Genomic DNA, 13,772 nt, shown 5'->3' on the forward strand with positions numbered 1-13,772 from the left:
TAAATATACACATATGCATGCATGTACAACCAGGAACAGGAAGACAAATATGCAGTAAACTGTACACCTGTACTGCACCTGTACAAACTGATACACCACTTTTTAGGGCCAATTTCAGTTGAAACTGTCACAACCCCAACTACCCCCTCATTTCTATGTTTTCCTCCCTGTGCCCTTTCGAGGTCACTAATCCTAACCCCCTATTAAATCAGACTGCACCATCAAGCGCACCTGGACCTCTGCTTATCGACCGCAATTTCCACAAGCCAGACCGCAGTAGGTCAGAGATTAGGGAGAAGGAAGGGAATCACCTGCCACTTATCAATATGCATGCGCTTATATGGAGTCAGGCAAAAGTAGGTCAAACCTGCAACATGGCTGCAGAGTTTATCTGAGAGGAGGCTGAAGGCTGCCAGTCATCATCTGAAGATGTTGGCCACAACGTGGTCAGTTTTAGCTAGCTAGCATTGCACTTTGCATTGTTGATCCATCACTTATGTACTCAATATCTGGGAAACTCTGAACTGTCAATCGTTTGTTCATAAGCTTGTTTTATTTTGCACTGAACGTATAGATTATTAGTTAAAGAAGAGGATAGTTATGCTCTTATATATGTAGACCTATATTTTAGCTGTAGTTCTTTGTTCTAGGAAAGGCATAAATACTTTGTTTTTGAAAACACCAATGCACTGTAGAGCATCTAACAGCTAGAACTATGCTATGAGAATTAGTGTTAGCATATGGGAAGTGGTATCAGAAACCATCAACATAGCTGGTGTAGTTTAGTATTAGACTGGTGTAGCGTCAGTAATAAACACACATTGAGTGACCTCTGTTTGTTTTGTGCTGAGAGTGGAGCTAAGCTCTATTTAAAACTGTGCAGTGCGAACAGGCCGACTCTTTTAAATGCTGGGGCATGCCAGTGACTCAGTGCTGCTTTAGGCAAAACAAAGACAAGGACACATGTGACAGGCTACAGTACTGTCAGAGTGGAGGAAGGGTGTGTGTGTGTGTGTGTGCATCTGTGTGTGTATCTGTATCCCTGTGTGTGTGTGTGTATGTGTGTGTGTGAGTGTGTCAACATATGTATGGAGGTCACCGGGTGTAGGCCTACTTTTTGAGAAAAAAAGTACTTTTTTTGTCCCTTGTGTATGAACATGTAATCTAATTAAATCAAACAAAGAGCAAGAATGACATGGGTGTGAGAGTAGAAAATGTGGCGAGCCACCCAGAATGGATTGAACGCGAGCCTTAAGCAGCTATAACATGCCTTCAGGCTTCTGTGCAGATTTGTCTGTAGAGTTTACCAGTAGACGAGAATAACGGTTCAGCTGCTGGCCAATCAGAGGTGGTTATTTTTCTCATACCATGCTACAGAAGTTGTAGAGGACGGCCTGTGGATGCGAGGGCCTTGTGTGTGGTTTAGTACTGTGTGCTGTCCTGTCATGCTCTGTATGGTCTGTCTCGGCGGAGGCCTTAAGGAGCAGAGTGTTCGGGATCGTTGAGCAGCTCTGTAATGTGTGGACTGTTAGATGAGAGATGAGAGGAACCTTTTGGGAGAGGAAGAGTGAAAAACTCTGTTTCACCATCTCATTAAACGAGAGGAGACAAAGTAATTTATCATATTAAAGCAGCTGTGAGTGCCCTGGATTTGCTTGGGTGCACTTCTCTCTTTTCATCGCCCATCTCCCTCTCTCTTCCCCCTCCTCTCTTTCCCCCCCCTCTCTCTCTTTCTCTCCTTCTCTCTTCCCCCCCTCTCTCTTCCCCCCTTCTCTTTCCCCCCCCCCTCTCTCTCTCTCTTTCTCTCCCTCTCTCCTCCCCCCCTCTCTTTTCCCCCCTCTCTCTCTCTCTTTCTCTCCCTCTCTCTTCCCCCCCTCTCTTTCCCCCCCTCTCTCTCTCTTTCTCTCCCTCTCTCTTCCCCCCCTCTCTTTCCCCCCTCTCTCTCTCTTTCTCTCCCTCTCTCTTCCCCCCCTCTCTTTCCCCCCTCTCTCTCTCTCTTTCTCTCCCTCTCTCCTCCCCCCCTCTCTTTTCCCCCCTCTCTCTCTCTCTTTCTCTCCCTCTCTCTTCCCCCCCTCTCTTTCCCCCCCCTCTCTCTCTCTTTCTCTCCCTCTCTCCTCCCCCCCTCTCTTCCCCCCCCCTCTCTCTCTCTCTCTTTCTCTCCTCCCCCTCTCCACGACGCTTCTTCTCTTTCTCTCTTATTTCTCCACTGTTTATGTTACGTGCTGCGTTGGTGATTTAAAATGGGTCAAACACTGGGACCGTTCCTCATTGAGACTAATGGGTTGCTGAGTCGCCTACTGTAACAGCCTGGGCTGAAGCGCGAGTGCATCTGACGTCGGTCGGAGAGTTAAGGGAGGATGACGGTGCATTATTTCACATCTGTAATGCTCACTGTCAGCACAAATGAAATGGCGTGTCCAACAGGGTTAAGAATGATTGGTGTCTTGGGTTAGACGATGGGATAAAAAAGAAGCTGAAGAGACATATAGACGAAGAGAGAGAATGAGAGAGAGATGAAGAAAAAGAGAGAGAGAGAGAGTGTTAAGATTGACAGAAGCAATCTAAGCCCGCCCAGGGAGCCAGATAGTGCCCTTACGGTCATACACAAGTGGCTTGTAAGCAGTGTATATGTGTGGACTCATACACAAGTGGCTTGTAAGCAGTGTATATGTGTGGACTCATTACACAAGTGGCGTGTAAGCAGTGTATATGTGTGGACTCACAGTCTGACACAGCAGTCTCTCCTTTTACTGCATTACCCAGGGGGCAGGATATACCACAGGTCTCCTGGGTCCTCAAAAGAAACCACTACATGTAGGGCAGCCCACCCCCCCCCCCCCCCCCCCCCCCCCCACACACACACACACACACACACACACACACACACACACACACACACACACATACAAACACACACACACACACACGTCAGCTTATTCCTCTACTTGCTCATGGTCACAGCAGTTTTTACAAGCCTCCCCAAAGCCCAGTGGGCTCAAGGTGTTCCCTCCATCTCTGTTTACAGCCAAGCATATCGATCCAACATGGCAACAAGCAGGGAAGGTCTCAGTGATGAGCCTGGCTCTCTGTAAACCAGCTCCAGGCATATTTGATGCGTGCCCTTCGGCTGTGTTATGTGTTTGGCCGTCTTTTGTGCATCTGTCACCGTCCAGTTGGTTCTTTAACAGACCCCGCTGTGGCGCTTCACCACAGTGTCTGGGGGACTGAGCTCTGGCCTTGGCATGAATTTCATGGAAGATTTCCCAGCCAGCGCTCTCTTTCTTTCTCTCTCTCCTGCTCTCTCTCCCTCTCTCTCTCTCTCCCTCTCTCTCTCTCTCCCTCTCGCTTTCTCTCTCTCTCTCTCTCTTTCTCTCTCTCTCTCTCTCTCTCTCTCTCTCTCTCTCTCTCTCGCTCTCTCTCCCTCTCTCCCTTTCTCTCTTTCTAGAGCCAGAGTGCTTGCTGATTGTGGCCGTGGCTCAGTGTGAGTCTTGTCTGTGTGTCTCTGCTCCAGGCGCTCTCCTTACAGGAGCTGGCAGCCGCACAAAGGAGCCCCCCCCCCCCCCCACCCCCACCAGTCTCCCCATTCTCGCCCTCTACGTCACTTTCTTCCTTCTGAACCCATTCCAGATAATCCCAAAGTGTGTGTCTCTGTGTGTGTGTGTGTGTGTGTGTGTGTGTGTGTGTGTGTGAGTGTGAGGTAGCATCACACAACGTTCTGCAATCTGTGCTCCACACCGACATCGACTCCCTGGCTTAAGAGCCGGTCCCGACGGGGGTGACATCGAGTCACAGCGGTGAAGTGTGACTCCGACTAAGGTGGATTAATCACATCTCTGAGGATGCTGATTCCCCTGCTATGCAATATGCATGCCATACACATAGCCCAAAGCTTTTTAGTACATAACCCCAATACAAGGTTGCTTATAATAACCCTAAAAGAGATCACAGTATTGATTGCCATTTTAATGAGCATCTTATATTCTAAGCCTGGCAGTGAATATGCAATCATACACCAGTGTGGTGTTTTCGGCAGAAACCCCGCAGGCCATGCAAGGACTCTTGAACAATAGCCCATCATCAAACGAACCTCTCTGTTGTGTTCCTTCAGTGCCCTCACAAAGGGGAAGTTCATCAGCAGAGCGTCTTTGATCGCATAATAAACTCAAACCCATAATCTCTGGAGCAATGCTACAGGAGCAGCCGGCCTTTTCAATCGGACTGAGCCGTGCACGCTGTTTGTTTCTTAATTCACTCTCCACTGAGTCTTGTCCCACGGAGATCCACCAGGGGAGACTGACGGCGCGCTAAGCTTTAGCGGTTAGCATCCAGCGTAGCGTAAGTGGAATGGCTAATGAGTGACAGCAGGCGGGTGGAAATGGGTGCACTGCTCCAGCAGCTGTGGAACGACAAGAGCTACGGCTCGAAGAAGTCTTTTTGGAAAGGAAGAGGAAGTAGATGGGCATTAGGCAAGATGGGATGTAATTAAAATGTGGTGGGAAAAATCGTCTGGCTTTCAATTAGAGTAGAGCAGAAAAAGTACTGGGTGTGGACAAGTCTCGAAATACAGCTTATTCCCAACTTTTGTAGAAAGTTGTTGTAGATATAGAAAAGCTACATGTAGCTTAGCCGCTGAAACCTGTTTCAATAGTTGACTGCAGTATCTTTTAATACCTTCTCTGTCAGGATCTGTTCTCAGTTCATAAGTAGAACACAGTGCACCAACTGAATGCACAAAAGGATTGATTTCTTTTCTATTTTTTTTTTTTATCTCAGTTAGAGTTCACATCCCAGAGCCAAAATCTCTGTACTGAATGAAAAGGGAGCTTTTGAGAGGAGTAATGACTGGCACAAGTAGATGTGATTTGCAGCCTTCTTTAAGTTATTTTTAAATCCGGAGAGGATGTTTGAGTTCAGTCCAGCCAGACCAGATGCTCTGTGTCACAGTGACATTGTGTCTATATGGTGAGGGAATAGAAGAGCTGGAGACTGGGACACTGTGAGCCGCAATGGATGATCCCCCAAATGATCCCCGCCTTTGCCCGTTTTCAGTCACACAGGCTTTTCTGAGATAATAAGCTTCAGAGGAACGAGGCTCTTGGAAATAACCAAAAGGAAGGAAAGCTCGGTGATTCAAATCAATATGGTGTGTGTGTGTGTATGTGTGCACGTTTGTATGTGTGTGTGCGTGTTTTTCGGTTATTTCGGTTCATTGGCCCATACGGCATGTGATATTATCCATAGCAAATGTAAACAAACAAAAACATATTATCTAATCAGCCCTTCTGTTGTCTTGGCATAAAACCAAATGCTTTGCCATTGCTAGCATCACTGTTTACTAAGTTAAAAGAGCATATCGCATAACTGGATACAAGGCCAGGCCACAGTCTCTGTTCACCCCTGCATACCCCAGTTAAGGCTGAATGGGCATCAGTGGTTGTGGGGGCCTAAACTCCTCTCATTCAGAGGGGCGTGAGCGCGTTGGCAGCTGAGCTCGGAGCCCCCGGTGGACAGCCAAGGCAATTGCATTAGACCTCAGGTGAGGGGTTATGTAGAGCGCCGCATCATCAGGTGCCAGGGCGTCCGTCCGCGGGCTACAGATCTGGGGCGGGGTCGGGCAGATGGGGAATCGGCGATAGAGGAGCAGGTGTCCAATGTGTTCCATATCGCCTTTAGTCGCCTGAGATCTCTGTTCAATGTGAGAAGATAAGATACCTATTATGTGCCAACTAATGTTTGTCTTTCTCTCTCCTTCTCTCTCTCTCTTTTCAGTGTGGCAAAGCGGCTGAAAACTTTGACAAGTTCTTCACACGCACACAGCCCCAGCTGACACCCCCAGACGAGCTGGTCATCGCCAACATCGACCAGGCCGAATTCAACGGCTTCAGCTTCATCAACCCCCAGTTTGTCGCCCCCAGCGCAGGGCCAGTGGTTTAGACCCCCTATTGCACCCCCCCCCCCAACCCCCATGCCTTTAGCCCTTCCCAACCAATTAACCCTCACAAAACTAGAAGCCAAAACTTACCCATTTTTGTGAAATTTGGGACATTTTTATTTTCTAAAGCAACCCCTCTGCTTTTGTTTTTTTTAGGCCAGTTGTAATAGTAGTACAGTTTTCTTTTCTTTTTTCAATCATGAGAGTCCACGGTTTGCGCTGGACGGTCAGTACACGTGCATCGATAATCCAAATCCTTGGTGTGGCACACACACTCAGCAATTACAAACGTGCATATCACTTAGCGACCTGCAGTTCCATACCTCCTCGCCTGCCAAATACCACGGCTGCCATATCATGATATGGGAGCTGCTGAAACCCATGACCGTGCTTCCTGATGTCTTGTGCTCCTAGGTCTACACACATTCAGCAGTCCTGCCGTATTGCACAGGCAGTCACCACGTGGTAAAGGCAATAGGGACCTGCTGGAACCCTACAGTTCATTGCTCTCGAATGTTGACTTTAGTTTGATCTGATGTACTTGATTGGTTTACTGTTAGTTGGTTGTCATTGTGTTTTTTTTACCCCCGTGTTTAGGCCTAGGTCCTGTTTTAGCTTTGGCATCCCAGACCAGGCCTTTCTAACGATATGCTAGAGTGGACAGCGTACATAGACACTAGCAACCAAGGGAGAGGAAATCATGGTATATGACTTCAGTAAAGTGGAGTAATGTGAACACCATTATGGGACTGTATGTGTTGCCATTTGCAGCAGAAACACATCAGTATATTCAGAAACGTGACTTAATTATTCATGCCATGTAGCTGTAACACAACCGACTGATTTGGACAGTTGACTCCTCGCTAAACTGTTCCCTCACTTGCACACGGCCAGTTTATGTATCAGTCAGCCAGTACAGGTCAAAGTTCATCGTAGCTCTCATCTTGTAGGAGCATGTTAAGATGCCTTGCTGCCACATCACATGCATACACACATACACCTAAAGGCATTTAGTAACAAAATGGGTCGACAGAAACTGCAGGTTGTTTTCAAATAGATTACATTAACCACTTCAATGATAAACAAGGACACTGTACACGGTTAATATTGTAGACTTTTGTCTTAGCAAAACTTCCTACCTTGGAGTTGGCCATACAGTGAAGGAGCATCTATTAGACAATTGAAGATCTTCCATCTTTATCTATGAGACAAAGAAGTGAAGGTTGTTAAAGAAATGAAGTTATTTGAATAATGAAGTTTTTTGCTACCTAGCGTATCTTGAATTTTCGGTACAAAATGAAACATCTTGCCAACAGCGCAACCAAGTATTACATTATTTTATGAAATTATGTGGAAATCTTTTACTTTCTCTCTGTTTACGTTTTGATTTTAGATTTACATGCATAGATCTGCTCTAATGTGATGTCTTGCTTTTTTCCAGTAGGAATAATTAATATCACTGTAATATTAACAGTGGATTAACTATTTTGTAAATATTAATGAATTATTTAATAGGAAGTATAACAACATGCAGTTTTTATACCAACCAACTGAATGTGCTTTTATTACATTAGATAGGTGAGGATATTTATATGTACGATAACCCATAAGAAATCAACTTTCTAACTGGTGGGAAACCATCTTTAATAGGTTTTCAGAATCAGCCAATGTCTACACGTATCTAGATTTGAACGGATTTATCAGAAAACTCACGTTTTTTCATATTGTTTTGTTTGTGTGGGGGGAGAAAAAGAGTCATATCTGCGGACAATTGGCTGCAGAGTTTGAGCTAGTCTAAACACCTCAGTCTGGCTGCGATTGTGTGTGTGTGTATGTGTGTGTGTGTGTGTGTGTGAGAGAGTGAGTGTATGCATGCGTGTGTGTGTGTGTTTATGTAAGTCTTTGGCTTTCCCTTGACTGCATGTGGCGATCGTTGAATAACAATGCACGCGGAAACCACTCTGACTCTGCATGCCTCTCAGTATAGTGCCCGGGTGTCAGCGTTTGCAGCATGGTCTAAGTGTCCCAAAAGAAACAACAAAGATTACTACGGGAGGCTCACATCACCACTTAACTCAAAGGTGATGGTGACTGGCTCTTCATCTTAATAGATGTTATTGATGTGCGTGGTATGTGTATGTATGTCTGTGTGTGTATATATATATATATGCTATGTATATATATATACTGGCTTGTTCGTTCTTTTTTCCTTTTAGTTTTCATATATCTACGTAAACGATTTGTAAGATCGGTCCCCGTCATGCTGGTATGAGAAGCTTAGCCATGGCGAGGCCGTTGAGTCAATGTCACATTTCAAATCACGTTGCCATCTGTCATTGCGCCGTCAAAACAAAAATCTATCAGATAGGTTTGTGTCCATATCTGCAATGATGGAACATCGTTACCATCCCGCACAAATTCTGCCTCTGCTAATAGCATCATAATAGCAACGCTTAAAACAAAATAAACCAAGATAGGAAGCACCTGTTGACTGCTCTCATTTCCCCTCTCTCTCTCTCTCTCTCTCTCTCTCTCTCTCTCTCTCTCTTTCTCCTCATTGCCACTCTTTTTAACCAGTGCCAAACAGAGACCAGACAGAGCCCGACAATAGCAGTGTTGCACTAACTGTAGTCACGTCTACGACTTGCAGTCTCTCTACTACTTCCTCCTTCCGTCTGAGGGGAGAGCTCTGGTAGCCATGTTTATTCATCATGTATGGTATCAGTGCATCACTGAAGGATCCACAGCTAGATGTCATTGCCTGCTTGTTATTTCTACGCGCTCAGGTGGTGCTGATGCAAGTTGAGCGGCAAGTGTGTCCCCCCCTTGTTTTTTGTGTTGTTTTTGTGAGCCTGGAATGTGACGCTCCTACCTGTGTGTTTCTCCGACCTGCCTATGAAACCTCCCTGTGCCTCTTTTAATGACCGTCTGAATGAGTGCATGAGATGGGGGAATGTAGTGGTCAAGGTGAAGTGGGGCCCCTCCTGATGGCTATCGAGAGACTTGAGCACCGAGGGAAAGAGAGTGTGGAACGGCGTCTGCCTGCTGTCCTCACCACCACTCGCAGCCCTGCCTGTTGGTTTTTATTTATCCTCCCTCCCACTCCTTCTCTTATCTCTCTCACTCCCTCTCCCTCTCCCTCTCTCTCTCCCTCTCCTTCGTGGTCTCAGTGCCTATCCAAACAGTTACCTGTAAGATTGCACTCCCCCACCTTCCTCCACACCCAGAGCTTTATAGAACCTATAGAACATTTCACCAAAGCGGATTCATCATTTCTCTTGGTTATCAGTCCAACTATGACAAAATTGACTTCAGTAGGACATTTTGTTCTTTTTTTTTTTATTTGTGTCTACCTATTAATCTGAAGCATATGATGGCAAATGGGCCAAGTAATTTGCAGTTTTTGTTTGTCTACTGTTTCCTTCTTTGTTTACATTATAAGTAGCTCATTGAATGGAAAGATATTTTCTTTTAGACTTCATGGCTTTATAGGCAATCCAATGTCAAATCTTCAATATTTGATTTATATTTTAGGATATATCCTAACTTGTGTGTGTGTAGCTTACTCGCCTACCTGTTGATTTGTGTTGCTCCTCTCTGCCTTCCCTATGATAAGTGATCCATATTTTTGATGTTATTTTCTCTGCATGAAGAGATAGATTAATTTTAATAGGACCAGTAAGTTTTTTGCGGCTTTACTTTGTTCTTTCTTTCTGTCTCACTCTCACTTTCCTGCTTGCACTCTCTCTATCTCTCTATCTCTCTCTCTCTCCTCACCTCTCTCTCTATCTCTCTCTATCTCTTTATCTCTTTCTCTATCTCTCTCTCTATCTCTCTATCTCTCTCCCTCTCTCTCTGTTTTTCTCTCTCTCGTCGAGCACAGGATCAACAGATTGCCTTATCTCATACTGTTCTCTCCGATGTATCGTTGTCATGTTCCGAGGTTAATGAAGCGCTATATCTGTCCTTGTATATAATAATGTAGGTGTCCATAGCCTGTAAAAGAAAGAATATATTGTATTTTGTAATGGTGTATGTTAGCCACGCCCCCCTCCTGATTCCTACAATGAGTCAATGCTTACCTAACCTTGTAACCAATAGTGTAATTTGTACCTAATGTATGATACTGCAAATAAAAAGAAAATAATAAAAAATTGCCATGCAAATCTTGGGACTTATTCTGAATTACTATAGCCCTATACAGAGGTTTGCAGTCTCAGCTATAGATCAGTGTTTCTCAAAGTGTGGGCTGGTGTCCACTGGTGGTCCGCAAGCTATCTCAAGTGGTCCGCGAGCAGACGTGGTAAAATATCATGAGTTGTTTGCAATATTGAACCAACATGTATGTGAATCCAAACAGTTCTGCAACACTTCCTATGTAAGCTACACCAGTTTAAATCATATGAATCCTCTGACACAATAAGCAAGATGCAAAGACAATAAGCAAGGTAGGCCTATTGTGTATCTGTTGAAGTAGGTCTGCTGTTGTTTTTTTTTGGTAGCTAGGTGGTCCATGATTTTTTTATTATTATTATTGATTAAGTGGTCCTTGGTCTGAAAAAGTTTGAGAAACACTGCTATAGATGTAATGATATGCTGTATTTCATGTACTGGCATTTCCTTGTTGTTTCACAGAAACATTGTTGAGCATTTCAAAACTTGTATTAAAACTAGTATTACATATTAAAGGTGCTCTAAACGATGCCAGGCGTTTTTTAGGCTAAAACATTTTATGTCACTTAAACATCACCTATAACCAACCACTAGCTGTCTGTGTACTGAATACACTGTAAAAAAACGCGATCTCTGTGGACAGCCCAGGCTCCAAATACGGCATCAAAAACAACCTGGGCAAACCTAGCCCATAAAAACATAACAAACTGTTCCAGCAAATCACAGATGAGATGCGCGTTTAGGAGAGTTTCAATTGCACGGGAGCAGCACGGGAGGGAGGAGGAGGAAGTAGCAAGCTAGCTCATAGACATAATATACATAGACGCCGCATTGGCTGCTGGAAACAAGAAATGCGGCCGCCATCTTGGACCTGTCATACTCCTCATTGCGTTGCAGCAGAAAACACAAGATGACAGCACTGTGCAGCATGTTCCTGCTCAAATCGGCGGACCATACTCGGGGGATTTACTTTTCACAAGTAAGATTTAACATTACCGTACTATTGGTTGTATTTTGTATTTTCGAACAATGTGGCCTGTATCATAGCTACATGTATGACCTTTGCAGCAAAAAAAACCGCGTGAAAATCTGTTCGGTATTCAGTGAGATATGATTAATTAAGTGTGCTGACAGCTCATTGCACCGGCCAAACAGATTACACTGAGTGGAGTGGATGACCGGTCCAAGATGGCGGCTCCAAATCTCGTCAGCGCTAGTAGGGAGCAGCGGTCGATGCGGCGTCTATGTATATTATGTCTATGAGCTAGCTCTCTATTTTGTTTGAAAGTCAACAGAAGAGACGTTACCCAGCATCGCTTAAAGCACCTTTAAGTGATAGTATGATGTAGATCGGTTGGAACTATTAAATTAATCGCCAACTATTTAGTATAAAAACTTAGTTCTCTAATTATAACCTTAATATAAAAACTCAGTTCTCTGATTAAAACCTTTAACCTATAATTTTTTTAAAATATATTTTATAGACCAAACAAATAATCAATTAATTGAGAAAATAATCATGTCCCCAGAGGATGCTGACGATTCCAGTTTGGCACACTCATTGCCCAAAGATGTAAGCTAGTTGGCCAAGCCTTTTTTTTCTCCTCCTATCTCTACAGAAGAGCTGGAAGTGGATGAAACTTTAATGGAACCGGAGCTCCAAAGAAAAGGAGCATGAAATTGAAATCGTAAATATTTCATCATACTGGTCGCCGGGCACAAGTGGGATTCTGTTTTGGCTGAGGTGGCCCTTGAGTCCACTCACGTTCGTTCAGACCAAGGCTCCCTGGCATCTCCCCCCTGAAACCTGCCCTCATCGTCTTTATCCTTCCCCTTCCCCATCCCTCTCTCCTCCTCCTCCTCCTCTTCCTCTCCTCTTTTCTTGATGGGGTGGTGACTTTGTGGCCTTGTTTCAAGGCAGCTGTCACTGGAGGGGAGGGCTAGACGTGACACAAGGCTTTAACATCATCATGCTCTGCAGGAGCTGTGACGAGCGCAGCCTGACGGAACAACAGGATGTCTCACTCACTCACTCACTCGCATAACAGAGACCGCATCTCCAGAGAGCTCCTGGATGGTGGTGGTGATGATGATGATGAGGGGTCAGAGATAGTGGACACCCCCCAAAGGGGGATTATTGATGTTATTTAATATTGAAGAAAAGCAAAATGTAAATGATTGAAAGAATTCTTCATTTTAATGAAGATTGAATAATGAAAACCTTAACACTCTGTTCAAACTTAAAAATATCAATACTGTGTTGTTCTGTGGCAAAATAGAGACACTGTCAGAAATCATGAACATGATGAAGAGAGAGAGAGCAGGGAAATGATGGAGGGGAAAATCATCCATCATTTGGATCCTCTTTCCAGAGCTCTAGTGATGGATGCTGTCTGTCCAGCTAGTCCTATTACAGTGTCACTGAGGGAAAGCAGGTATATATTGTTGACATCCCTAGAGTGAGAATACTACCATTGAAACTGCAATAGATAACTTCAGTGATTTCCGTAACTACTATATATATATAATATATATGTTATATATTATATTATTTATATAATATTATATTATATAAAAACATGTGTTACTTGCCACAGTCTTGATCATAAACCTATCTTGTGTAGCATGAACACCTTTAGTGTGAATAAAGTAAATTTCAGTAACATTTCAGTAAGTTAAGTTGAAGCCTGTAGTCTCCTCATCCATACTGAGGTAAATACATGCACACCATTATGTCATTCTTCTTGAGTGTTTCCTGTACGCATCCACCTCCTTTGTCAGTTTGTAATCTCATTGGGAAGCTTTTGCTCTCGAGCCGTTCACATTTCATCAGGTGTCGTCTTTATCCCATTACACGCCACTCCTGCATCCTTGGCTTCCCCTTCAGCCTCACAGCAGCACGGCTCTCTAATTAAGAGACGAGAATGCAGCCAGAGCCTTCCATCTGTGCCGAGGCACAATTAACAACTGTAAGCGTGTGTGACCTTGTGTCAGACGTTGCTGTTGAACTCGGCCTGTGTCAGGGGAGGGGGGGGGCAACAAACATCAGACTGTAAGAATGTGCTTTGGCTTTTGGAGGCTGGCCAGACTGCTCTGGTGCTTAATAAAAGGGCTGTATTTTTTAATAGCTTTTTTGTATCTACAGCAGTTGTCCCAGGGCCAACAATATAATTAGTCTTTTGAATTAAATGCATTGGTTGGCCAGTGTGAGGGTTGCCTGAGACATTCCTTGGCCAATGCTAACAGAATTACTGAATTACAGAGTCCTCGTTCGTTTCTAGGCTCCAGTGGGGGTCACTGACTTTATTGTGTCTCCAGTCTGCATATCTTGGCTGACCTAAATAAAAGTAATTACAACATCAGGTCTAAAGATGACCTCCATTTAAATGTTCAGCTCAATTCCATCTTTAATCGAATGGAACATAACCCCCTGGGTATTAAGCACACATGTGAGTGTAACCATGACATGTCGTAGGCATGAGCTGTAGGCTCCACAGACATACTGTAAACTGTGATTGGATAAAGTGAACTGCAGCAGGGTTTCCATCTCATGTTGAAACACACATAGTCCATGTGTATGCATCCCTGCCTCCATATTGTTCCTCCCAACAAATCGTATTTCATTCACTTAATTTACATAATAAGCCATGCTTTGTATTTACATATT

General features: G+C 44.3%; 1 protein-coding gene across 3 annotated transcripts in view; it reads left to right on the top strand.

Annotated features, from left to right (window-relative positions):
* prkcaa (protein kinase C, alpha, a) overlaps positions 1-8,371 on the top strand; it is a 155,317-nt gene extending 146,946 nt beyond the window's left edge. For all 3 annotated transcript variants that reach the window (XM_042103080.1, XM_042103081.1, XM_042103083.1), the window contains one exon: positions 5,770-8,371. In XM_042103080.1, the coding sequence (XP_041959014.1) occupies positions 5,770-5,934 (165 nt within the window). In that variant the 3' untranslated portion in view covers positions 5,935-8,371. The remainder of the gene's footprint in view (positions 1-5,769) is intronic.
* Positions 8,372-13,772: the final 5,401 nt, after the last annotated feature.

Source organism: Alosa sapidissima, chromosome 9 (assembly GCF_018492685.1).
Source record: "Alosa sapidissima isolate fAloSap1 chromosome 9, fAloSap1.pri, whole genome shotgun sequence".
In the NCBI taxonomy this organism is placed as follows: domain Eukaryota; kingdom Metazoa; phylum Chordata; class Actinopteri; order Clupeiformes; family Clupeidae; genus Alosa; species Alosa sapidissima.